Genomic DNA, 27,426 nt, shown 5'->3' with positions numbered 1-27,426 from the left:
TTTTCATCCAAATCTTTGTATCATCAGGGAGCTAAAAGAAACCACTCTGCCTGATTGATATAAAGTTATTGCTGAAAAACACAGATGGAAGCCTGGAAGGTAACAACAGAAAGTTGTAGTAGGGCGTGTACCAGACAATAACTTGATCACTCCCTTTTCAATAAGCCTTTTTAGCTTTCTAATAACCATGTATGTTTTTATGCATTAGCCTGGAGAAGAGCGTTAATCTTAGTAGCTTTGGATGAAATGTTTGATAGACGGGTATAGGATCTATTATCTAGAGTGCTCAGCAATTCATTTACTTATTATTGTAAAACATTCTGTACAAAGAAATCTCATACCTGTTAATTTTAAAGACTAATTGTTCAGAATTGGTCAGTAAAGTATATTACAATGTAGATATGTTTATAGTTACAAATGAATGCACTGTTCATTTATAAATTGGCATTCTGCTGCAGTTTTGTGTATGTAAAGAGTGATGGAGTATTTCATTCCCCCTCTATCACAAACTGTAGAAGCTGCTCATTCTGCAGTCCTAGGACAATGGCTGAAAAAGCTGCTGATATGGATCCAACGTCTCAAAATACAACGTAGCCTGTCTGTTATCCCCTTCTTACTGTAACTCTTGTCCTAATTAATGCTGACACATCTCAGCACTAAATGTCTGTAAGTCTGTCCAATTATTTTCTGGTTACACAATCCTTAAGGTATGAGCTGCCAACCCTCGATGACCCTTTCCTTTTTAAATATTGAATCCTGTATGCAAGTTAGTTTGAGCCAGGGCCAGTGCCCATATGATGTGGTGGACTGTTTGTATAGTAGATTATTCAGCTTTAGTGTCTAGTAATCCGCCCAGTTGGCAGTGATGTTCCTGTCCATGTGTCGGACCTTTGTGTAAGCTGCACTTTGCTTTACAGAAACACAGTTCTGCGCCATATGTAGACAGTAGCTGCGGTTTTGTGGCTCGCGCCAGCTGTCCGGCACAGCGGGTAAAGCAGTGTAATTACCCACCAGGGAATGCTGTTTTCCTCTTATAATGAGCACACTTATAAAAAAAAAAAAAAAAAAAAAAAAAAAAGAGGACTTCAGAATTTTGCAGCCTCTACAATTGTTCCGATTTTGTAAATGAGTTTTAATTTCATCCACTTAACCCTTAAGATGCCAAAAGGATGAAATATATGTGCCCGATTAAGACAGAATAGCCAGCTACGTAGCTTTATGTTCCTTTTGTTTAAACTTTGAAGGCCTCATTTGCACATACACCTCATGGCCAAAAGTATGTGGACACCCGACCATCACACCCATATGTGCTTGTTGGACATCTGATTCCAAAACCATGGGCATTAATATGGAGCTGGTCCTCCCTTTGATTGGTCAATCCAGAGAGCACTGGTCCAATGGCGGTGTGCTTAGACCACTCCAGTCGACGTTTAGCATTGCACATGATGATCTTGTGTGCGGCTGCTCAGCCATGGAATCCCAACCTATGAAGCTCCTGACAAAGCGACGTTCCTTCCAGAGGTGGTTTGAAACTTGGTAGTGAATGTTGCAATCTAGGACCAAAGGATTTTCACACAATCTGTGGTTCAGCGCTCGTTCTGTGAGCTTGTGTGGCTACCACTACATGGCTGAGCTGTTGTTGTCCCTAGATGTTTCTTCTTCACAACAACAGTACTTACAGCTGACTGGGGCAGGTTTAGCAGGGCAGAAATTTGACAAGCTGACTTGTTGTATCTGACATTGTCACAATGAGTATGATGGATTATACTGCTATTGTCTGATTACGGAGATTACATGGCTGTATGCTGGATTCTACGCCCGTTAGCAGTGGGTGTGGCTGAAATGGGCACGTACACTAATTACAAGGGGGGGGGGGGTCCACATTCTTTTGGCCATTTAGTGTATGAGCTTTAGATGGTTTTTCCATGCTCTGTTGTACGGGTAGCGCTCCTTGACACATGACAAATAGGTAGCAGTAGAATTCTGTGACTCTAATAGAACTCAGCGGAAAAGAAAGAAAGCAAAGTTTAACTTGTATCACCTTAGTAATTGTGATTAAACATGTTTTACTATCACTCATCCATTTAATAGTTGAAAAGAAGATTTTCAACCCAAATGAGCACTATTTCCATTATTACTCAAACTCCCTCCACAGAGCACCATAGAAAAAAATACAAGGAAAATCTAGTGCACACTGTGTTTTAATGACTTTGAATAAATGTGTGTTTTGCTCATCCAATAAACCTGTTAGTGCCACCTTGTCTTCTTCTTTGTGATTCGTGATGTACATCAAATACTCCCCAAGAAATAGATATTTTTCATCCAAAGACCAAGTAAGATGCTATTGTGTGAGCTGTGTGTGTGCCGGAGGATTCTACAACATTCGATTTCTTGTGGAAGTGTCCTGGATCCCACTTCCCCTCCTGGCTGGGAACTGTGCACCGTGTTCTAAACATTTAAACGCGACGTGAACATTTTAGAAATGAATGAGGGTGGCAAAGCTGGCAGAATGTCTGTCTCCACTGCTTGTAGCTGTATTGTAGAAGGGGCAGGTTGGACATTAGTGGAGAATAATCATGGGAAGCTCTTGTGATGAAACAGAGTTCATCCTCCAACTTGTTCTGTTTGTCTTGGAAGATTGTGAACAGATAAAACCTTGTTTTCCACAGGAGAGAAAATGCGTTTTCTGATTCTAACAACAAAACCCTATCGGTGTGCAGATGCAGAGAACGGAGCTTCTGGAGGCACATTATGTCATTCTCCAGAAATATGTATATAATAATAATAATAATTCTGCCGCAGGGCTGACTATTCCTTTTGTAACATGCTATCCATATTAGACCAGATCTAGTCTTACTGTAGTAGATGCAGAGTGAAATCTACTGGGCAGATCTGGAGAATCTGTCAGACTGATGGGCCGTTTATCTTTCTAGGTGGGCACGTTACGGTATTGTGGCCCCACGCAGTTCGCCCTTGGCCAGTGGGCTGGCGTAGAGATGGACGAATCGGAAGGAAAGAACGACGGCACCATCGGTGGAGTACAGTATTTTAAATGCCCAGCAAGACATGGTATGGGTGACTATATGTTATCTTGTAAATGAAACGTATCGCGGAATAATAAAGTAATTCAGAATTTTCTGAAACACAGTATTAACGCTGAGGTAGGATCTCTGGATGTGTGATCACTGGGATCCATCAGCGCAATAGATTCTGAATTACTTTGTATAATGTAACTTTGTTTATCTAATTTATGTTTAAAGGTATATTTGCAATGGGCGCTCTTTTTATGGTGCTAATGCTGGCTCTTAAGGATTAAAATATATGCTGCAGTATATGGAAGCGCAAATAGTTAACCAATAGAATCTGAGTGGGTGAATAGCTAACAAAACTCCTTTTAATGTGGTGTCAAAGAGCCAGTGTAGGAATGTAAAATGTTATAACTGCTCTTGCAGAGTAATTAGCCATATATCTATGTGTTACGATAAAAACATATTCTGTCCTGCGAAGTTAATTCCCTCCCCCAACTAGCAGAACTGCAGCTGTGTTATTTTAGGGGCCCTTGACGTTCACTAAATACTCACCCCCTCCAATGTCTAACAACTAAAGCTGGGTACACACCTATACAATCTTACTTCAGACGCAATTTCTGTAACGATTTAACCAACGACTGAAAGTCCCGATGATCAGCAGATTCCTGTGTATACACCTACATGATTTACCTTCAGATCTGTGATCTTCATCTCTCACAACCAAAAGATGGTGACTCTGTACACTGTACAGATATCTGCCTTCGCTGCTGGTCGTGCGTGCGTACACACTGCCACATTTGCCTGACATCGTTCCATCGTGATTTTTAGGAAGCCTAGCGAACCAAATCAAGAGATACGATGTGCTTTGATGAGATAAAACATGATCGTGGGAGTGTGCACACTCTTGCCATATCTGAGCAAACGGTTGCTTATCGTGTGATCTGCACCAGAATTGCATCAGTGTGTTCCCAGCTTTATCCTGAATTCCACAATCTCTGACACATTGGTGCTTATCACTTGAGAACACTGGGTGAAGTCTTGGCACAGTCTGACAGTCTGGTTTGGACACAGTCCTAGCGTCGGAACTGCTGGAATTCAGATTTCTCCTGGCAATTGCAGAGAGGTTTGGGGATCTCCTGAACGGCAGGTTCCTGAACACGGATTCTCTGATGATCTGCTAGTTAGAGGCAGGAGAGGGTTAACACATAATTCATTTTGACATGTGTGATCACTAACTCATGGGGACTTTACGTTTCATTTGTGTCCTACACACAGTGCTGAACCAATGCACATTGTCATTGTCCAATACTGCAGTCTGTCTACTACCAAAATATTCTATACTGGACACTAAAAATTACGTTTTGCTCCCTAATCTCATATCAGGTATTTTTGCGCCGCTGTCAAAGATTAAAAAAGTGAATGAACCAATGAAGACCTTTATCAGAAGTTCGTCTACCAGAACCTCTAGTTCTGCCAAAGCTCCGAAGGTGGACCTGAGCCGCGTAACATCGAAGGTTAACAGTGGTAAGTTTTACAGCAGCTATATATATTCTTCAATATGGCGTATAGTGTTCACCAGAGGTTGGCAACCGGTTAGAATTTAAGGTATACCCAACGTCTACACTTCTGTGATCTCATTGAAGCTACGGAAAAAAATCTCTCCGAGTATGAGATTTGTGAACTAGACGGCATACGTAGTGCGGCATGAATTAAAACACCTAGGGGAGGTATTCAATTAGCTGCGCAGGTATGTTAATATGGTACCACAACATCGCAGATTTTCATTTGCTGCCCTATGGGGTACGATTGAAAGTCCACGTTATTGGGATCCAGCGGATTGTCTTCACGGCTCGTTCTGACGCGGTGCCGGGAATCTCGGACCTAATTGAATACCCCCTACTGTGTAATAATGACGACAGGATATATGTCAGATTGATCCTGGAATGGAATCCTATAAGGAATGTTTAGAATCCTACAGTTTGGGATAAATACATCCAGGATATTATCGTACTTTATAAATGCCGTTTATAAAGAAACTACTGTGGTATGTAGCAATATGTAATTTATTCTGTTCATAATTAAAATTTACTTTAGCCTGAAAACAGGATTCAACATCAAAAGTGAAAAATGATGATCCGCATAAATATGATTCAAGTTGAAAAAATATACATTTTATGCCATACATGAAACAGATGATACAGTATAGTCCATAGTATTGACCCGAACACTTCAAGTAACATGATTGTTATATTGCATAATAATATGCTTACAAATTGGTGCCAAACAGTCAGTATAGTGTCCTATAATATAACGTGAAGTGGAATTCAGACTATAAAGTGAATGTAGTGCTTGAGCAACTGGAAATCATTAATCAGCGCAGATTGGAGTAGAACATTCACATATTATGATGTAGCATGTGATAAAACATGTAGTAAAAAGTCAACTGATTGATCCATCATGTGCAGTGAATTAGTAGCACATAATCAATATACTCATGCTCCAGTTATGAGACACTATGTCCACGATCAAAGAAGTGAATTGAACCGTGGTCCTCTGAATACAGACCACGGATGGTTTCTGTGACACAATCGAGTGATACTTGTACTATAAAAGGACTAAGAAGGAAGTCGCATAATAGCATCTCATTATGTGTAACAAAAGTCCATTATTCTTGACACATTCTATTCTAATTGGATGATCTCATTGGGACAGACATAATGTAAAATGATGCTTAATAATGATTTAATAGGAATTAAACACTAACGATAATGGGAACAAATTTAAATTATGTGCAATGCAAAATAAAGATATTTAAAATTATTTTAGAAGTATGTACTGTGGTCTCATGACACACTATATTATTATTGTTGTTATGATTATATAATACAACATTAAACCATTCTTATTTCATCATGAAGTAGACACTGTTGGCTACAGAAAAGCAGTTTACTCAATATCTCTCAAAATCTTTGAGAGCATGAAAGCGATTTACCCAATAAGAGTCTCTCTCTTATAAATATCCCGGTCTCTCCTGGCCTATAGGACTAGAATAAAGACATTATTGACATTTTATGCTACCGCACTATCATCACCCATATGATTCTTAAACTTAATTTCAATGGATGGATCATACACTCCACATAAAAACAAGAACAGATGTAGATGGAAGGATAAACTAAATTTCGTAATTGATCAAATCTCAAACTATGTATTCTCTTTCTGGGGGTCAATGATCTATTTTTGCTGGATCCCGTATGAACAAAACTACCACATCTGAAACCGCCTATAGATTTGGTATTTGGCCAAGATGTAGTTGTCTTTGGATCTTGTAAAGGTTTGAAAGCAGAATAATACAAATGATCCTCAATCAGGGGCGGATCTAGACTTTATGTTTAGGGGGGGCGATTTTGCATAATCACGCCCCTCCTTTGCTCTGATTGGCTGGCCTGCGTTAACCCCGCTTTCCGCCCGCGATTGGCCTCGCCCCCTCCCATTGTGGTCGCCGGCTGGGACCACTCTGATTGGCTGGCCCACATTTAGCCCCGCCCCCACGCGCGCTTAGCCCGGCTCTCCCATTTTAATCGGCGGCTGGGACCTACCTTTTTGCTGCTAGGGGGGGGCGAATGCCCCGATCGCCCCCCCCCCCCTGGATCCGCCACTGTCCTCAATATTCTTCCCAAGTCTATGCCAGAAACGTGGAGACTTCTTGGTTAATGGCAATTTCATTTCTTTTTTGAAAAGCTGTCGGTGTTATTGTATGACCATATAAACTTGTTTCAACATTGCGGGAAAAAAAGTGGGTATAAAATGAACACAATCTTTCTGTGTCATTATTCTGGGGTCACACATCGAAGACGGTTATATCCAGCTGTGTAATGATGGAGTTTAAAGTTTGTAAAGAATAACAACAATGTATCATATAGTATTTGTGTTTCTCATACTCCTGCGGTTCTTCACATTTACGCTTCACTCGGATTAGTTGACATTTAGGAATGTCTTGTATCACGTGTCCGGGGTAAACGGAAACATGATGGAAAACAGGATTTGTACGTAATGGTTATACAGTATAATGGGTATGAAATGAACTGTTACTATGGTACATGGTAATATCCAGAATAGCATGCCATCATGTATCTATGGAGAAAAGACATACAAAGTGTGCCACACAGACCACGTCTGTTGGTATGATTAAAACATAAATAGTGTGTGCATAATGGCAAATCGTATATATACATGCTAGGCACATATAGCTCTTTGCTCAGCACAACGGCCTCAATTTTACCATATAAACCCCTGTGCCAACCATACAGACTTTTACCAGGTGTTATCTTGTGTCCACCTTAATCCCTTTCCCACCACATGCTGCCTGGGCTCAGCGTTGAAGTCTCGTGCCCACCACATGCAGCCTGGGCTCAATGGAGCAGTCTCGTGCCCACCACATGCTGCCTGGGCTCAGTGTAGCAGTCAGGTGCCCATCACATGCAGCCTGGGCTTAGGGTAGTAGTCTCGTGCCCACCACACGCTGCCTGGGCTCAGCGTAGCATTTACATGCTCACACCGTACAGCCTGGGCTCAGCGTAGCAGTCTCGTACTCACCAAATGCTGCCTGGGCTCAGCGTAGCAGTCTCGTGCCCACCACATGCTGCCTGGGCTCAGTGTAGCAGGTACATGCTCACAGTGTACAGCCTGGGCTCAGCGTAGCAGGTACATGCTCACAGCATACAGCCGTGGCTTATTATTATTAATAAAGTCAATTGCAATCAGCTCTGGGATTAGTAAGATGCACTGTTTACATTTCTAAGCAATATGAGATTTCTTGTGAAATACCAACTCTATAAAGGCAAAAATCACACGTTTTCTTTAATCCTTTCTGAAGGTATTGACATTAATGTTTAGTCTTCTGTGGAGCCTCTGCAGAGTATTCAAACATCCGTGTGACATGGTTTATGCATGAACCAATGTAATAATCACAGCTTGCTCTCCTCTGTGCTTTGTCCTTGTACCTGTATCCTGGAAAGAAGTACATATTGTATTTACTGTACATATTGTATTTACTATGCATAAACCTCTATGAAATACCTATAACAATGGCCAATTACTGTACAGAATAAAGACTGATGTTTCTAACATGAATAACTCATTTTAATAAAGCACCATCATAAGATCACATTTGCTGAGGATCACAAGTCTTCCTAAATATCCCCTTTCTGTCTTAGAAATTGTCCCGCTGTATAATTTATTATGATGATGATGATGATTATTATTATTGTTTTTTTTGTCAATTTGATAATATACTGGTCCAGTTTTGTCTGCTACTTGAGTTAGTCTTTATTCCTTCTCTCTGTCTATCTGGAAATCACATTTGGGTAGTTTTTATTACTAATATTTTCTTAATTATTTTCTAATTATAAAATGCGGACAATAAATAAGCTACTAATGATTTATCATCCTAACAGGGCTGGTTCTGTCCAAGAAAAATACAGCGTCTCTTCAAAGCAATGAGGAATCCTCTAATGATCCGTCTACAAAGAAAGGTGATAACTTGGTGACCATAGACCTCAGTGCTTCCTGCTCCATACATTGTATAACAGCCACCTAAAATAGATGATGACAGCTGGGGGTCTGTAACTCCATCTCTGACGCTGGTAATTCACATCAAGGAGGAACATGAAAGAGTTCATCACAGATATGTCGCCTCTGACCTATGACAATAGTTTCCATCACTTTGAGACGCCTCCAGATCTCGAGTGTTTTGATCAGTTTCCTGTCTGTTTAAATTAGAAACATATGTAGAAGCCTAAGACTCCATGACTAGGGCTCGTACATCAGTATCTGGGGAACTGTTAATGTCTAGCAGAGGATCAGGTGCTTTTCTGAAGTATTTACAAAGATGGGAGATTATACAACATATTCTACATATTAGTTTGTTAAAGGGGACCTGTTAGCAAATGGTGCAGTCTTTATTTTTTGTTTTCAATTAAGTAGCCACTGTTTTAGCGTACTTACAGCATACTGTGCAAATTGCTGCCTCTTCCCCCACCATTCGCCAATCCACTGCCGACGTCATTCTAGACTTGACAGAACACTACTCTAGAGTGGACAAGGCTCTGTCTGTCTGTCACTAGTGTCACCCCTGTAGACTGGACAGAGCTCTGTCTCTTCACTGCTAGTGTCACCCCTGTAGACTGGACAGAGCTCTGTCTCCCCACTGCTAGTGTCACCCCTGTAGACTGGACAGAGCTCTGTCTCCCCACTGCTAGTGTCACCCCTCTAGACTGGACAGAGCTCTGTCTCTCCACTGCTAGTGTCACCCCTGTAGACTGGACAGAGCTCTGTCTCTTCACTGCTAGTGTCACACCTCTAGGCTGGACAGAGCTCTGTCTGTGTCTCCACTGCTAGTGTCACCTCTCTAGGCTGGACAGAGCTCTGTGTCTCCACTGCTAGTTTCACCCCTGTAGACTGGACAGAGCGCTGTCTATCCACTGCTAGTGTCACCCCCTCTAGAATGGACAGAGTTCTGTCTCTCCACTGCTAGTGTCACCCCTGTAGACTGGACAAGGCTCTGTCTCTCCACTGCTAGTGTCACCCCCTCTAGAATGGACAGAGCTCTGTCTCTCCACTGCTAGTGTCACACCTCTAGACTGGACAAGGCTCTGTCTCTCCACTGCTAGTGTCACCCCCTCTAGAATGGACAGAGCTCTGTCTCTCCACTGCTAGTGTCACACCTCTAGACTGAACAAGGCTCTGTCTCTCCACTGCTGGTGTCACACCTAGAGCCTTGTCCAGTCTAGAGGTGTGACACTAGCAGTGGAGAGACAGATCCTTGTCCAGTCTAGGTCTCTCCACTGCTAGTGTCACCCCTGTAGACTGGACAGAGCTCTGTCTCTCCACTGCTAGTGTCACCCCCTCTAGAATGGACAGAGCTCTGTCTCTCCACTGCTAGTGTCACCCCTGTAGACTGGACAGAGCTCTGTCTCTCCACTGCTAGTGTCACACCTAGAGCCTTGTCCAGTCTAGAGGTGTGACACTAGCAGTGGAGAGACAGAGCCTTGTCCAGTCTAGGTCTCCACTGCTAGTGTCACCCCCTGTAGACTGGACAGAGCTCTGTCTCTCCACTACTTGTGTCCTCTTTAAATAGTAAACTCGAGTTACACAGAGAAGCTACTTATAGTAACAGAACAGAAGGAGTATGTTTCTGCATGTTTGTTGCTTTTATCGTTGTCTGTAGCTGTTTTCCATTCCCTGTTTCAGTGTTCTACATTGGATCCAGCTTCACTTCTTGCTCTTCCTCTTCATCCTCCTCCTTACTAGAGACTAAGCCGCCACTCCCCAGTCATCTGCGGCTGCCAACCTCCATGAAGTGTAATATAATCCCGCTGGTTAGGTCCCTGTCCTGTGTGTTGTGGGCTGATTACTTGGTGGATCTCTTACTCTCTGCACCATCACCCAACGTTATTGCTGTGCCTGGGTCTCTCGTAGCTCCACTAAGACACCTGCAACACCAGATTAATTTGTTTGTTTCGTTCACACCTCTGTGTTCTTGTGAATGCACTAAAGACATTTGAGTCTTTCTTTGACCTAAACTACACTAAACTAAAACGTTACAATGCACCGGAATGGATGAAAAATCTGTGAAGGTCGGATTGACTCCATTGGCTTTAATTTATCTTATTTATATACATTTATTCTTTAAATGCAAATGTGTGAATGGATTTGCATTCCTCTGCCGCTCTGTGTGTTTTATAGATTCATGCAGAATAATCAAGGACAAGTATATGGGAGTATATTTAATTGCTTCAGTGTATTTTTAACCATCGCTCACAGTTGTGAGTATGGGGTATATCTACCTTTCACTTTATTACATTTTCATTTTGTCCGCACTGCTGTGTGAACTGCATGCAATTATCTTCGTATGTTTTGTCATGTACTCTCACCTGGCCTGGCCCTTTGCAACACACCATCTGTTACTGCTTCCTCCACCCTCACCCTGTTCCTCTCACAGTTTGCTTACTATTAATTTGGGCCTTGTTTGCAGGTGTTCAGAACCCTGTGTCCTCCACGGGAAGTCCGCCACTAGAGCAGACAGAGTTCCAGCCTGGCGACCGCGTCCTTGTAGTTGGCCAGAGAATCGGCACTGTGAGATTTTACGGGAAGACAAGCTTTTCCCCAGGTACGTCAGCAGGATACAATACAAGTTTATTTTCAAATAAGAAGCGTGTGTATTTGAATAGTGTATTAATTATCCGTTTGTGCAAGGACTGTGGAACAGACAGAAGTGGGGTGTTTACAGGGCCAATATCACAAAAACACAACTTTTAATGTGTAATTCAACACTGTCTGTAGCTTTCCTATATCTGCTGGCAGTGCTGAATGAAAGCTCAGTGTTCCTTGTATAGATGTCATAGCTGCTATGACTGTTTATGTCTGCACCCATATAATCACCGTCTGGTTCCCTGGAGCTAGCTGTCGCTTCAGACTGCTGTATAACTATTGCAATACGACCACCCTGTTTTCTACATTAGATTTCCTACATATTAGAGTCTCTAACGAGCTTCAAGGAGATGGCAGAAATGTACAGACGGTCTTATGGAATTGGTGTCCTCTTGAGTCGTTTATTTGTCTCGTGTCAGGACCAATTCTGTATGACCAATGTAGAATTAGTATCTGCATTATAAACTAACACATTGGATTTTAATCATCCCCGGCATCTGGCCCCTACCGGTAATAAATAAATAATAAAGTGTAAAGATGTACAAGCGTTTAGTTGTTGCTCTGATGAGAAATGATCTTGTTCCTGGACTATAAGTCACCGGCAACATTTTGTGTTAAATGCATAAAAACGTTTGTATTTCATTACAGGAACTTCTGAGGTCACATTACACCATGAAGCCTGTGTAATCTTGTTAGTAGCGTAGATGTAGAGCTTTGTTCTGCAGGACTTAGCATTTTCAGCAGTAATTTAATTTAAATGAAAGTCTTCTGTTATTATCACATCTTCCCAGTGATTGTGTCTGAAACATTCTCTGTCTCACAAGTTTATGTTCATCGGACAGACTAAAGCCATTCATACATTGCAATATCTCAGGCGATATAGGGCCAGTGGCTTCCTCTCCCGATGTGTGTGCGGCAGATACTGGTTCAATTAGGATTGTGTTCTGGCATTGGGGAAAACACTGTTGGGAATAGAACACGATCGGCCTGTGTTGTGCGGATATCATCGACTAAAGGGCCACGGGGGAGGAGCCAACCAGCCGTATTCCATCCAGTATAACCTGTATTCCTAGGGAGACATTGTCCTGGTACATGAAGCAGATTGCAACGTTTTCAACATAAGATTTCTTTATCAGGCTGTATGTACCAGATAGTGTAGCCCTATGAATAATATTTTATTTAATAACTTTTTAAACTGTGTTGCCAGCTTCTTTTTCTTCAAGGTGCGGGGCTCTTTGTTATCGGCAAACTTGCTGGTATATTTATTTCTTGTTTGAGTAGATACAGAACGATAAATGTGACATACGGCCAAACGATGCATTCACGTGTTCCTGCTTGCATTTTGGACTACAATTTTTACCTTTTTTTAGTGATTGTTGCATGGTACAGTCTCATGCACAGAATTATTATTATTATTATTATTACCATTTATTTATATAGCGCCACTAATTCCGCAGCGCTGTACAGAGAACTCACATCAGTCCCTGCCCCATTGGTGCTTACAGTCTAAATTCCCTGACACACACACACACACACACACACACACACACACACACACACACACACACACACACACACACACACAGAGACGAACACAGACAGATAATACGCGATCAAGTGGTCGTATTGATCATCATCCTGCCATAGATTAAGCTCTGTGCACACACTCATTGGTAATTCTGTCCTCTCTGTTACGTTTTGTTGATAGGGGAACAGAGGAGAGGAAATCAATAATTTCTCCTTCGCCCCCTGTTTCAAAAAACAGAGGGGGCAGTGACGTGTGTGTACACGTCCTGGGAATGTGTAGTCAGGGGATGTTACTGTTGCAGGTGTTACAATGAAGATTCTAAGTGAAAATAATTACCCGTCAAAATGCTGCCAATGTTCCTCTGAAGAACCTCCAGGGACATCTTGCTCAGCTTTGTCTGATTTTGTTGTAAGCTTCTGAATGTTCCTTTAAACAGAGAAAGATAACTAAGATGTGAGAGGCCAGTACCCCAAGTAACGAGCAGTGTGTTTGTATAACTCTGTAACGGATCAGTGAGTCTTGTCTTGTTGCAGGGTACTGGTGTGGCATCGAGCTGGATAAACCTCACGGGAAAAACAATGGCTCTATCTCTGGCGTTCAGTATTTTACTTGTCCCCCCAAGCACGGAGTGTTTGCACCGCCGTCTAGAGTCCAGAGGTCAGTAACTAGTAGATACCACAAGGCATCTGTTCACATGTCGCCTGAATGCACCATTCTCTCCTGTACTCCGCAGATCCCTACACTGCTCCATTATACACTAATATCTTATTATATATAGCCCAGCGTGGCTACAGATGTGATATTAACTACCACAAACGTATCCTCATTTGGCACCGGCTAATGATTGTACTGCAATGTTAGACACCTCTATATAAATACGGAAGAAAGTGACAAACACGTTTTTTCCATTATTAAATGCACTAATGGATAAAGACACAGGGGTACTAGAGGCACAGGACAACTATATGAATTATGTAATGGGGTGGTATAGAAATCTATTCATATACAATGTGCACAGATAGCTGTCATTACATTCTGTGACAGAGGCTGACAGCACTTACAGTCCATAGAGGAGACCTTCTCCCCTATAACGTTCCTGCTCTCGCCTCCCTCTGCACCACTCCCCTTCTTAGCTGCAGGTAGATTTGTATAAAGGAGATAAGGAGGGGGGGGGGGTGCAGAGGGAACCACCAAGGACCACTCTCTGCTGCCTGCTGTGTTCAACCAAACTCGCTAGTGCTCATCTAGTAACATTGTATCAGGTGCTAGATTGTATCGTGTAATTCACACAAGACGGATAAACGTTTATTGGTTGCTGCTGTTGATGCAAATTATGCACCTAATGCATACTTGCCAACTTTTCCTTGTTGGCTTCAGGGAGGTGGGCGTGCGGGGGCGGGGCTTGACCAATCACATCATTTTCTCCCAGCTCCTAAGCGATTGTCACAATTTTGGCCAATTACAGCAAATCATCTATTGCAGGGGTGAGAATCGGGAGGTTGCCCTGCTCTCCCAGAGGTCTCCCAGAAATGCGGGAGTCTCCCGGAGTAGGCAACTATGCGTCAAAGAAAAGCAGCTAATAAATCTCTAGAGACTGAAGTGTCTTACATTTCTGTCTCCATTACTGAAGTCATGTTGTCTTACCTGTCAGTCTTTGATTAAATCTTGGTCTCCATGAAAATGGCCACCTCCATAGGCATCAATACATGGACATAGGACACAATTTCTGAACTGTGCCATCATGCCACAGATGGCGAAGCCAACCACGTCTTGTACTGGCTCAGCATCAGGGAGAATGCCAGACTCTTCAGGGAGTGAGGGAGATCACCCCTAGTTCAGGGAGTCTCCCTGACATTCAGGGAGAGTTGACAAGTATGACCTAAATGCAATGTTCGTAAATCGGCTCCATGTTCCCAGCAGAGATATCTTCGCCCAAAGATAATTTTCATGTTCACTGTCCTGCGCACAACACAATAAAGAAGAAATGTTGTTGTGGGTATTTATTTAATGCAGATATGTCCTTTTATGTCCATCTTAGAGCACTAAAGATCCGTTTTGCTGACTGATTGCATTTCATGCTGGAGAAGTGTCACTATAGATAGTGGATGTGGTACATTACAAAGCTGATCCTTATTCCTGTGATTACCTGGGTACAATCGCCAGGACTGTTCAAATGCTGCTTCCTATACAGTCATAAATCTGATTGATCGGCTTGAGGATCCGTGTAGATTAATAAGATGATTAGTGACGCATTTCTCGGCTTGTCATATAGAGTGACGTTCAGCCTCTGTGTGTTTTAATGGAACAGTATACTCAGTTGTGGTAAATATGACTTTAGCAAACAAGGGAGAGAATACTGGTAGCACAGAATGGCCGTCCTCTAAGCACGTTCTGAAAGGGCATCTTGTAAAATTTAGGTGCAAATTCAATTAGGTACGAGGTTCTGTAGGAACCATGAAGAAGTTGATACTGAGTGCTGTACCTGCAATTACCGTACAGAAATCTATGCTCATTGTGGAAGCAAACAAATAGCAAAGATTTAAACCAGGAACATTCCGTGGAGGAACGTCACACGTGGTTCTTACGGAACTTTGATCTATGTTGAATGTGCCCCTTAAATACAGCGTTCTGTCTTCATAACACCACCAGCTACGTCCTGAGTACTAAACTGTGTTAAAATGTAATAATTCACCAAAATATCGCCCTCTTTATACTGCCACCCTCATTAGAACCCTCCTGCTTTTGTAATGTGTTTTAAGCTGGTGGAAGAAAGCGATAAAGCATTGTCCCAGTAACATGCCAGAACTTGATATATGACTTTATATTCACATTTAACTGTGCACGATATTAATAATAATAATAATAATAATAATATTATTATTGTTATTTTTTAAATTGTGACAAAGGACTACGTAGCAGGTAAGTAGTGGTCATGATATGGGAAGTAGTTTACCTATGTACTGGGGTGACCCTTGTACATAAGTGACACAGTTGTATCACAGTTATACTTGTCTCCTCAGCCAATCACATTACTACAATGTGCCCTTTAAAGATTTATTCCATTCTCAAGTCTTCTGTAGATGTGTTTTGTACATGGATGTGTAATGTTGTAGGTGTTTGTTGTAGAAACCATTTAACTGAAAGATGTTCTTCTCATAGGATCTCTGGATCCCTGGACTCCCTGTCTGAGATTCCAGCCAGTAAACTGAATCACTCGTTCCCAGGTGTGTGATCCTCTCGTGTTTATTAACATTCTGTCATTTGTTTTCAGCACAGAAGTGATCTCATATATGCCATATCAGCTCGCTGCATCCTCTCTAAGCCTACGTACACGTTAATAATAATTTGCAGATTAAAAAAACAAACTCATAATGCAAAATAAACATATAAAGGACTAACAGAGTACAGAAGGGTGGGCTAAGTATTTGAATTTTTTTAGATAATGACTGGTGTTCATGAAATGCTTCAGTAAACAGGAGGAGGACACGAGGCTCAGAGGGCCCTGCTTGCGGGAGCTTACAATCTAAAGGGAAGGGTCGGACTAACAAGAAACACAAAGTGGGGAGCCAGTGTGAGGGGACTTACTTTTACAATCAGGACTGCCATCACCACTTGGCAGAAACATGTTTATTTTTAAAATGTCTTTAAACGTAACGTTCAATTTGTTTTGTGGAGTGTGGGAGGAAAATGGAGCACCCGGAGTAAACCCACGCAAACACAGGGAGAACATACAAACTCCACACAGATAAGGTCATGGTCGGGAATTGAACTCATAACCCCAGCGCTGTGAGGCAGAAGTGCTAACCACTTAGCATGTTGTTACATGTAGCTACAAACATTGTAGCTCCGGTATTGGTAAGAAGCCTGATGTACGTCGTCATGATAAGATGTGTCCAGAAAGTCGTTATGACCTTGTGGCGAATCCCTCTCTTCACAACTTCTATTGACTGGGGGTCCTCCGAGGTTTGAAGGGGTTTCCACCTCCACCCCCCTTTGTTCTGCCACTGAAACACTCTCCGCGGCGTCCTTAATGCCTTTCCTCTCTCCTCCGTTTTACAGCATCCTTGATCACTGATGAAATGTTTCTATTCTCGGACGTATTTGTAACTAGATCCATCAGCCACTCTGTCATTGTCTACTTATCACAGGCATGGCGTACGTCTTCTATCAGGGCTGTCGGGGTGCGGATACAGACAGACTCACAAGATCTCTGAAGCACAATGCTGTGTTGTTTCTTGCAAGAATTCCTTTAAAAAGACAATGAGTATTACCAGCTTATATGAATGTTCACTCAATCTAGTCTGTTCAGGTTACATAGGGTATATAATGTATTCATGCCTATTGCATTTTATACATTTTTATTTTGTTACATCAGGGAATCAAAATGGATTTTATTCTGGGATTCTTTCCACTGATCAGCCCAACATATTCTGTTGACACAGAAAAACAAATACTGTAAAGCTTTCCTCTTAATAAGAAAACGACAGTAATTGATTACTTAAGTATTCACGCCCATTGTTTTATTACTTGGTAGAAGGACTTTGAGTCTGTTTGTGCCTTTACCAGTTTACACATCTGGACTCTGCAATTCTCACCCAATTCTTCTTATCCGTCTTCCTGGAATCCCACCAGGTTGGATGGTGACCATTTGTTGAACGACAATTTTCTAATTGTTCTACAGATTCTCAATGGGACTCAGGTCTGGGCTCTCTCTAGACACTGATTTTGTTTGTATGTAAGACAATCTGATGTGGGTCTATCTGTAGGCCGGCTGGATTATATAAATCTTTTCCCAAGATCTCCTGCAGGCTGTGGCAGGCTTTCATCCCAAGAATTGTCTATACATTGCTCCATCCATAGAGCCAATAATTTTGAAAAATGCTCCAGTCCCTAAAGCCATGAGATATCCCCATAGTATTATGCTCCCGCCACCATGCGTCATGTTACGGAACGTGAAACGTCTTTGAATGATGCTCCGTGCTGGCCTCAATGCTAGGCATATGTCTGGTGCAAGTCTAGCACCGTAGAATCCTTCTCTGCTTGGTGCCAGGGTCTCCCGCAGGATTTCTAGCAAACGCTAGATAACATTTTAAGTGGGTTTTCTTTTTGCTGTCTCTCTATCCGCCTCTTGGTGGCCTCATAAGAAGTGTCCTCCTCACTCGGCTGCCCAGTTTCAGAGGACGCTGTAGACAAAGTCATAGTTCTGCTATATTCACTTTATTTGTTTTACGACTGACTTCATAGAGCTCCGGGAGGATCTATGAAACCTTATATCCTTCATGTCCTGATAGCTGCTCTTTAATACCCTTGTGTTGGATTTGCTTTGAATGTTCTTTGATCTTGATGATGAAGCTCTTTGTTAGGAAATATGTTAATGAACTGAGTCTCTCACAGGCAGGTGTATTTATTTTGAAATCAATTAAAGCCCTTTAATTATTTATAGGTAGACGCCAATCAATTATAGTAATTACAGCCTTTTCTTAATCACAGCTGAGAGTAGTTTTTTGGGGGCTTTTTCCTTGCGTGATAGAGAATGGGTTGTTGATTAGTGGGGACACACACACTTCATCAGTAGCCAATTAACCTACCAAATGTGGGAGGAAACCGGAGCATCTGGAGGAAGACCACACAAACACGGGGAGAACATACAAGTCACACAGACAAGGCACTGGTCAGAATCAAACTCTTAAAAGTAGAGCTGCGATGCTAACCACTGTGCTACATACTGGCATGCACTTGCATCTAAAAATATAAACTATTCCATTCTATGTGTCCACTTGCTTTCAACTTGCTTTTGTGTTGCGGCCCTATTTGTTCTGTTACATTTCAGTGCATTCAAAACACGTTATTACACTTGAAAAAGTGCATTAATGTCTGTGGCAGTGCATTGTGTGCACACCCACCAGTCGTGAACAGTGATTTCTATGGTACACTCATTCCTATAGCCCATTTATTTCAATAGCTGCTACATTTTAAATGAATGGGCTGTAGAAATGAATGGGCCGTAGAAATGAATAGGCCATAAACATCAGTGGTGCTGTAGAGCACTGGTAATTTGTTTTTTTTCACCGACATTTGTGATCACACATGATGAGAGATTATCAGAATCTTCAAAGCTCGGAATCCCCGAGACTTCCTTTGACTGCCAGGCAATTGCATCATCTGTTCTTAATGAAAGGTTTTGTTTGAAAAAGAAAGTTTGTGTGTTTGTTTCCTTTTTGTTTTATACTATATTTGTGTAATGGACAATGGTCTCAGTGACCCAGTTCCCGAAGGTGACACTTCAGGGGTACCAATTTTTTGCCCAGAGCCAATGGGTGCCGACAGAATGTGATTAGCCCGGCACATCTAGCCTGGCGCTGGTTTCCACATTACCTGGGGATTCCACACTCGTTGCCCCCCCTGTTTTATTGGGAACTTGCCCAGGCTCTATAGTGCTGGTTATTGATTTTATTGGAGGGGTGTTACATGTTTTATTTACTAGTGAAGCTTCTCCCATTCATTTCAAAAGCCCATTAGTTTCAGTGGGGTTTATACATGAAAACCTATTGAAATGCGGAAAGCTCATTCTTCTTGTGTATGGATCACTCTCAAATGCGTACAAATATGTCAGCAGTGGGTGTACTGCATGTGTACCGCATATCAAATGTATAGGCAAATGTATAGCATTTATAGGAGAACAGCTGTATTCCTTAAAGGGACATTCTGGGATGTAGAACAAGATTAAAAATAATTTGATTAGTAATTCATTAAAAAGTATATAGCAACCTCCAGATTGCATGTGTTATAACAAAATATTAAAACTGTGTAAGTGTTTAGTGCAAATTATGATTAAAATAGCTGTATAAACCTGTACATGCGCCATCAATTGTATTTATTTGTAATTATTATGTGTATATATAGTATGGCTCAATATTTGGTATAAGTCCTAATGTGTAGCTTAATGAGCTCTATCACCTGGTGGTACCAGTCTGTGTTCTAACAATATAATCCCCAGAGAATATAGAGAGATAAACTAACATTCCAAATAGGGATTAGTTCTTTCCCAATTTGTGTATAATAAAGATACCTGTAGCTAAACCCCTATACAGTGTCTGCAGAGGTCCGACCTACATCTGGTTTCTTTTGTAACTTGGTTCAACCAAGTACAGGAATGTGTCTTATCTCCCTCCTGAGCAGACTATTCCTACTGCAGACTATTAACTCTTTAAGCATCAGCATATGCACACATTTATTACACAATTATATAATTCATAACAACTTAACTTGGCACACAATCCCTTTACACCTGTGATAATGAAGGACGTATCCTCTGCAATTGTCCTGTGTTCGTCCTCCCCCCACTACTATAGTATTGATCCTGCATGTCTTGTGCTAGATATCTCGGTACCCCCGTTATCTGAGGTCCTCTCTGCAAAACAGCTCATTATATTCCTAGCAATACTGTTCTATGAGAAAGCGATACTAGATTAGTTACGTAATCTGATGCTGCAGGGAGGCACAGAGAACACATTGGCCCCCAGCCACAATCGCATGTTATGAGGGGGTCACTGGTGTTTTCCTAATAACCAGCCTTAAGGTAACATCAGCACAGTTTTCTGTAGATACAGAAAATCAATTAAAAGCGTGAGAACGTCTTATATGTGCATTTCCCAATGAGACTTTACATAGTGGTTTGAAATAATAACATCTTTGCACTTGTGGCATTTCCTTGACTCCTGTACAAATGGCTCATACGCATTGTGCTGAAGTACAACTGGTAAATGTGTAGCAATTACTTTAAATTACGGCGCTTAGTACAATATGTAGTTTTTTTTAGTAAATTGGTTTGGAGATTTGAAAGGACGATGGCATTTATTCAGCCTTTCAATTTGTGTTTGGTCATACTGGTGATTTTGTAAGACGCGGCAAGTTAATTAACAACACAATCAGAAGCTGCCGTGTAAGCAAATCCAGGCTTTGTGTCTTTCCCAGTGGAAATATTAACTCGAATAAGAAAATCCATGGTGGGGGGAGGGGGGGATGGGAGTGTATTTCTCACTTTTACCTAATAGAGTTGTTTTATTACACACAACAGGATCCAGAACGGACAACCTGATTCACCAAGTCCGTAATGCTGTGTAAGGATAGAACTGGGCAGTGTGTGTGTAGCCTGCGTGTAATACAATGTCTGTATCAGACCCCCAGCAGTGCAATATGGCTGCAATCTCTGCACCCGATTCTAAATCGGATCCATTTGTGTCAGTTTTGAAAAACTCTAAAACAAATCCACAGTGGTGGACTCATCCTTCTGCCAGTTCTGTAAACCACACGTAACAAGAATAATATATGTCGGGGAAGTCGCAGCAACTTCTTTTATTTTCGATGTGACCCCTGTCTCAAAACCTTGTGTGTCTGATCTTCTCTAGGGTTCAAAAGAAGTCTCAGCTCCACATCTACTACGGCCTCCCAGAAAGACATTGATCGCAGACACTCGTTTGGCAGGTACTTATTACAAGAACAAATATATATATATATATGAGATTGATTGCTCTGTGTTTCATATACGAGTTCTCAAATCTCCTAATATTTGTGTTTATTTCAGTTCTCGGAGCTCCCCCAGTTGCTATTTGTGTAAATTATCCTATAGCTCTTACAGTACATTCTGGGACTTGTAGTTCCACCGCAGGTTGCCTTCCTCTGTGTTAGGACATGGGAAAGTTTATTGCTAATCTCAATTAGTTTTTTCTGACGTCCGCTCAAGGGCGGCGGCGTCACTAAAGGATTCAGCTGTTTCCTGTTTATTTGTGGCGTTAAATACAAATTTCGTAGCTCTCCTTCCCGTTCCCCGGACAGATACTACATTAGGGTTCAACAACCTGAGCTGTTTGTATGACTATTCTTCATATTCTTAACCTCTAGATCCATATTTTCACAGCTTACGTCATGTCTGCTGAGCACTCAAGAAGATGACTGAGAAACCCGGTGAATAGAGAGATGATTAATATATACAATATCCCAAGTGTTTTTTAATGATTTTATAGAGACCGAGACAGCACTGGACACAACACTGTCTGCTAATTCTCTAAATAACGTTTTTTTTTGTTGTTGTTTTATCGGTCGTCTTTCCTAGGATGTAACCAGCTGAAATGGTCAGCATCGTTTATCTGTACGTCGCCACAGATCCTGCAGCGCCACACATAGTAGTACAGATAGGACATGCATGATAACAGCAGACGTAACGAGTAAATGGGTGCAGAGCAGAATAATGGGCGCAGTTAGCAGAACAATTTGCAGGTCATACAGAAATAATTCAGCATAAGACATAACAGGAACAAACTAGGAAGACAGAGATTGGACAGACATGAGACATGGCCTAAGAGCTTACATTTTAGAGGGAGGGGACAGTGAGAGACAATAGGAGCTAAAGGGATTTTGAGCTTAGTGGTGCAGGCAGATGGCAGAGGAGTTTGAGGGAGGCTGAGCAGTTATTGGGTATGTTGGAGGGGGTATGGATATTGGGCAGGGAGGATGGGGAAGAAGAGGAACACAGGAGAAGAACAGATTGGACATACTGAGAACCATAATGAGAGATAAGGTTTGCTAGTGGTTCACGAAGTCAGAAGTGATCTTATCCATGCTAACATGGATATAACTCTGATTTCCGCTATATCAATCTTAATACACTTTGAACTAATCACACTAGCTATGCATTTAACGCTGGCTTGCAGCCGCTACGTGCTGATAATGTATGGGTAACAAACACGCGATCAGTGACCAATCAACCCCCAAAAACCTCCCACAACAAAGGCTAAGCAATAACTGTCTTAAACAGTGAAAGGACAGCACACCATGTACTAAGAAATCCTTTTCTTCAGCCTTATATTAATAATGAAAATTTCCCAGTGAATGCTGTCATAATTTATCTTGTTTGGCGTTATCCGAGATGCCCGGATAATGTTGACTTCTTGCTTCTGACCTTGGCCATTCCAGGACAGGATGTTATCTTGTAGTCACTTGTATCTCTGCTGCTCCGTTCTCCTTGGAGCCATTTATAGACGTGTTTTATATGAAGCAGGATCCCTAATCATTCTCTGTTTGGGAAGAAAGAAACTGTAAAACCTCACTGTGCTTCTAGTAAAGTTTTTAAGATGATAATTAATGGGGTTTGAAAGCTTTGCATCTTCTCTTTTACAAATCTTCTTTGACCGGCAGACCCCCTGCATGTCTGCTGCGGGATTGTGCTGGAGTTTGATGAATACAGTCGGCGTTGATAGAGAACAAGGAACGATTGTACGACTTTGCTCTCTTGTTGTTTTGTCCGTTGGTTGAGAATGGAGCGACTTTTCACGCTGCTCTTTTATTAAAGTATGTTTGTATATATAAAGAGCATTGTAGCGTTAAGCTTTAGAGAACGCACTGCCCTTAACGCGGTCATTTGGCTAAATGAACAGAACGTGCATAAAGGACTCGAGCCCCTGTGTTGTCTTGGCGGTGGGGCGCGCAGTAAAATGCGGCACAGCGGGACACACATTTAATGATACCGCTCTAATCCTCCAGCACACGTTCTTTTCAATCACATTGATGAACATAAGGTCGTACAGATCTCATGAAAGATAGTCCCACTTTCACTGAAGAATAAATCCACAAACTTTTCATTCCTGACTTCCCTCAACTTGTTCAAACATCACATCAAAGATGTCTTTACTGCTGTTTCATTCACAGTAGAGTACAGTGAGAACTTTCTACTAGTTTCTGCTTTTAACAGTAACCAAGTGATAATATACTGGCATTATATTAAATAAAGTGCGTGTGTAGCAAATCTTTTTTGGGCATTCAATAAGTTTGTATTAGGGCACCAAATTTTGTCATGGGGCCCAAAGATGCACTGTTCAACCCCAGGCACCAAGTGTGACGTTATAAACTGGTTTTACCACTAAAGTAAACTTTGACAATGATGAGTCAATATATGATTATTTCAATGTGTAAATTCAGGTGTTCTTATGTGCATCCACTTGGTACTCACTGCCCAATAAAAAATAATATTGGCCAGCACGGTGGCTCAGTGTCTTTGTCTCTCTCTCTCTGTCTCTCTCGCTGTCTCTCTGTCTCTCTCTCTGCCTCTGTCTCTCCCTCTCTCTCGCTGTCTCTCTCTCTGTCTCTCTGCCTCTCTCTCTCTGTCTCTCTCTCTCGCTGTCTCTCTCTCTCGCTGTCTCTCTGCCTCTCTCTCTCTGTCTCTCTGCCTCTCTCTCTCTGCCTCTCTCTCTCTGTCTCTCTCTCTCTGTCTCTCTCTGTCTCTCTCTCTCTGTCTCTCTGCCTCTCTCTGTCTCTCTCTCTCTGTCTCTCTGTCTCTCTCTCTCTGTCTCTCAAGTTAATTTAGATACAATTTATTTATTTTTTGGCTCTCTGGTCTGTTCTAGCGCTCTCTAGTGGAGATAGAATGCTATGCTGACCCGCAGGTACCAACCTTTGGTCTGGGTGCACAGGGGGGTTAGTATAAGAATAGATCAGGGTGACCTAGTGTCTTATTCTTCACAACGACCATCACACATTTCCCATCTGTCTCTCTTCCCCCTTGACCCTGTTTTGTTTGGTTTTTAGACCTTGTTCTACTAATTTACTGTGTATTCTGCACATCAAGAACATGTTGGTTATTAACAAGTTATATATTGTTGTGAATAGACTTGTAAATAGTAACTGTCCTCTCCCCCTCCCCTCCGTCCAGGCCCAGGAAGCCCATTCTCCGTCGCAGCTGGAGCAGCGCCAGTTCCACCAGCACTAGTGACGGGGGCGTGAAGCTGCACAAGGGCTCCCAGGTCCTACTGACTAGCTCCAGTGAGATGGCCATCATACGTTACATCGGCCCCACAGACTTCGCCCCCGGCGTGTGGCTGGGCCTGGAACTCCGTTCTGCCAAGGGAAAGAACGATGGATCTGTCGGGGACAAGAGGTATTTCCACTGCAAGCCAAACCACGGGGTCCTGGTGCGACCCGGCAGAGTAACCTACAGGGGGATCAATGGGTCTAAACTTGTGGATGACACCAGCTGACCCAGCTCCCAACGACTTCAACGAAGCAGCCGCCATACGTGAGGATCGGGATTTATGGATCTGTTACATTCTGTAATACTAATCTACTGATTTAAGTTTTGTTTTAGTTTTGGTTTTAGTCTACTTATTTACATGTTTTGCTTTTTCCTTTACTTGTCAGAATGTTTGAATGTTCTCCTAATTAAGAATGTATTACTGTTAAAATGTTTATCCCTAAATTCTAGACTCCACATTCTCTCGCACAGAAGCGCACCATGAATTAATGTGCGTCTTTATGGTACGTACATCGTGGGCGTAGGCCACCTGCCGTGCGGTTGTATGCCGCGTTTATGGTGCGCTAGGCTTTGTCGTATGAACAGGTGGTGGCGTTGTGGTTACAGGGCGTAGGCTCGCCCCACAGTTTGAGTGAATACATTATACCAGTGTTGTGGTTACAATGTGTGAATGTGCCTTAGGTTTCAGAACAATGCACTTACCTAATATCCCAGAGCGTTAATCTGGAAGCAGAACAGAAGCACTTTAAATCGTTATTCTTGTGTCCGTTTATCTCTTACTTCATTTTATTTTATTGTTTAAATATTGTAAATACTTTTGGTACAGGTTATGAGAAGCACAACCGATTAACACAGGAGCCTGCCAGTCGGACAAACATTTTAATAAATCCTCTTCTTCCAGTCTTATAACATTATGAAACCCACATTTGCCAACACACAGACAGCCATATTAATAAGACGTTAGCGCCATTGGTCACTCAGTGACCCCGCTAGGTACCACAGGGCCGTTTATAGACATTGCGGAAACCAAGGCAGAATGTTTTTGAATATGAATTGTTTTTTTATATCGAGAAAAGTCTAAACTTTGTCTATTTTTTCCTCTACAATCCACCTCATCAAATGATCCCTCTTCTGTCCTAAATGACTATTACAATTTGTTGGTGATCTGGATCTGCTGAGGTTGAGTATTCTGCCAAACATCATCAGAACTTCCTAAAAACTAAAGTCGACTTTCGCCGTCTGAGACCTTCATCTGTGGGGATTTGCAGGTTGGAACGTTCCTCTGTTTTATAAAGTTGAGGTCTCCCCTTAACACATGCGGGTACCCTCTCTCAGGGATGGAGATGTGTGAAATTAATTTGTTTTGTAAATAATGTTCCCTGTTGTATTTCTGTATGATGGTGATATTTCACTGTGTAACTCATCCCGAGAACCCTGGTGAAAGTTGTCTTTGTTCGGCCTGCCTAGGCAAAATCTTTTCTCACAATGTCCTCAATATTAATTTTTATTTTTTATTACCAAATGGATATTCATCTCCCAAACACGTCCACTATTCATCTGGAAACTTTTGTATGCTTTTAGTCGTGTTGTGCAGAAGGACACTTCATAGACGTCACTGCCGGGTTCCTTTTATCTATATTTCATAAATCATCAAAAAGATTGCTCTAAAGGGGCTTCCAAGCCCCTTGAGGACTGAGAATTGTATCTCTGTAAAGACAAAGGCCTCTTTAAAGTTGCTTTGTAGATATTGCTGCTTCAAGTATTAGGTGTGTATATATATATATATCCTACGAGTTTTTCAGTGTATGGTGAAAACGACCGTGGTATATATAAAGGGGGAAACTGTTGCAGTAGCTGGTGGGCAGGCTGTACTTATAGCCATATAACATAGACGAGGTGTAATATCTGTCTAATTGCTTTCAATATCCTGAATGACATCGCCACCTAGAGTCTGTCGAAAGGTACTGCACTGCATCAATTAAACGTCTGCGAAATTCTGTGCATAAAGGGAATTGACCTAATTTTAATTGGAAAACTAGGATGTAACTAAAACCGAGATGTAACTAAAATATGTTCTACTCAGTGTATCCCTGATTTCAGTCTTCTGACGGTGTTATTATGGTGCCGGTTGCTTCAGAAAGAGTAGACTGTACGATGAGGATTGTAGCTCAGCCCGATTTTTTTTCACCTAGTACCTTTTGAATGTTATGACCTTTGTCAATACTGGCACCACACCCAGCTATCCCTCCAACACGGCCGATAATGTTCCATTTCTCATAGCGTGATTATCGGCCTCGTTCAGAAGCCACATGTCCCAGATGTCCGATGATATTGTAGATATCGCAGCGATCAGTTCATGTCAGTGTCGCTATCCATGTGTACTCTCTCCGCCACTCCGCTTATAGGAGTAGAAATCTGTTTTTATAATGAGAAAGGATAATGTATGTTCGTAAAACTGACGAGCTGAATGTCAGAACCCTACAGACATGAAATGTTTTCTGCATTCTGTATATTTATATCTATTAAAGTATGAAATACTATTCTGTTATGTAAAGCATTAAAGAGAAATAAATACTGTATACTGTTATACACAGTTCTCAGTGTGTGAATGGAGAGGATTTTACAGTGTTAAACCGTACAGGGTTCTCGTGTTTTTAGGGGGTTTGTCCGTATAAAGACATCCACATATTGCAGCTTTCCCAGGTATATAAGTTTGTGTTTAGAGATAGAACAGTGTTTCCTCTGACACTTCACCAGTGAGGAGTTTTTTTTAATAAAATATGTGTAGATAAAATATCTCAAAAACTTGTATGATGATTGTGAAATGTATGTGGAAAAGTTCTCCTGAGTAATTA

At 41.8% G+C, this 27,426-nt stretch overlaps 1 protein-coding gene across 2 annotated transcripts in view; it reads left to right on the top strand.

Moving 5' to 3' along the window:
• Window positions 1-27,160, top strand: part of CLIP4 (CAP-Gly domain containing linker protein family member 4) — a 49,500-nt gene extending 22,340 nt beyond the window's left edge. For both annotated transcript variants that reach the window (XM_075204383.1, XM_075204384.1), the window contains exons 8-15: window positions 2,934-3,069; window positions 4,413-4,553; window positions 8,486-8,563; window positions 11,065-11,199; window positions 13,302-13,425; window positions 15,928-15,992; window positions 21,177-21,252; window positions 24,473-27,160. In XM_075204383.1, coding sequence (XP_075060484.1) covers window positions 2,934-3,069; window positions 4,413-4,553; window positions 8,486-8,563; window positions 11,065-11,199; window positions 13,302-13,425; window positions 15,928-15,992; window positions 21,177-21,252; window positions 24,473-24,797 — 1,080 coding nt within the window. In that variant the 3' untranslated portion in view covers window positions 24,798-27,160. The remainder of the gene's footprint in view (window positions 1-2,933; window positions 3,070-4,412; window positions 4,554-8,485; window positions 8,564-11,064; window positions 11,200-13,301; window positions 13,426-15,927; window positions 15,993-21,176; window positions 21,253-24,472) is intronic.
• Window positions 27,161-27,426: the final 266 nt, after the last annotated feature.

Source organism: Mixophyes fleayi, chromosome 3 (genome assembly GCF_038048845.1).
Source record: "Mixophyes fleayi isolate aMixFle1 chromosome 3, aMixFle1.hap1, whole genome shotgun sequence".
Classification (NCBI taxonomy): Eukaryota; Metazoa; Chordata; class Amphibia; order Anura; family Limnodynastidae; genus Mixophyes; species Mixophyes fleayi.
Note: the sequence above shows the minus strand (reverse complement) of the source record. Positions and strands in the feature narration are given on the sequence as shown.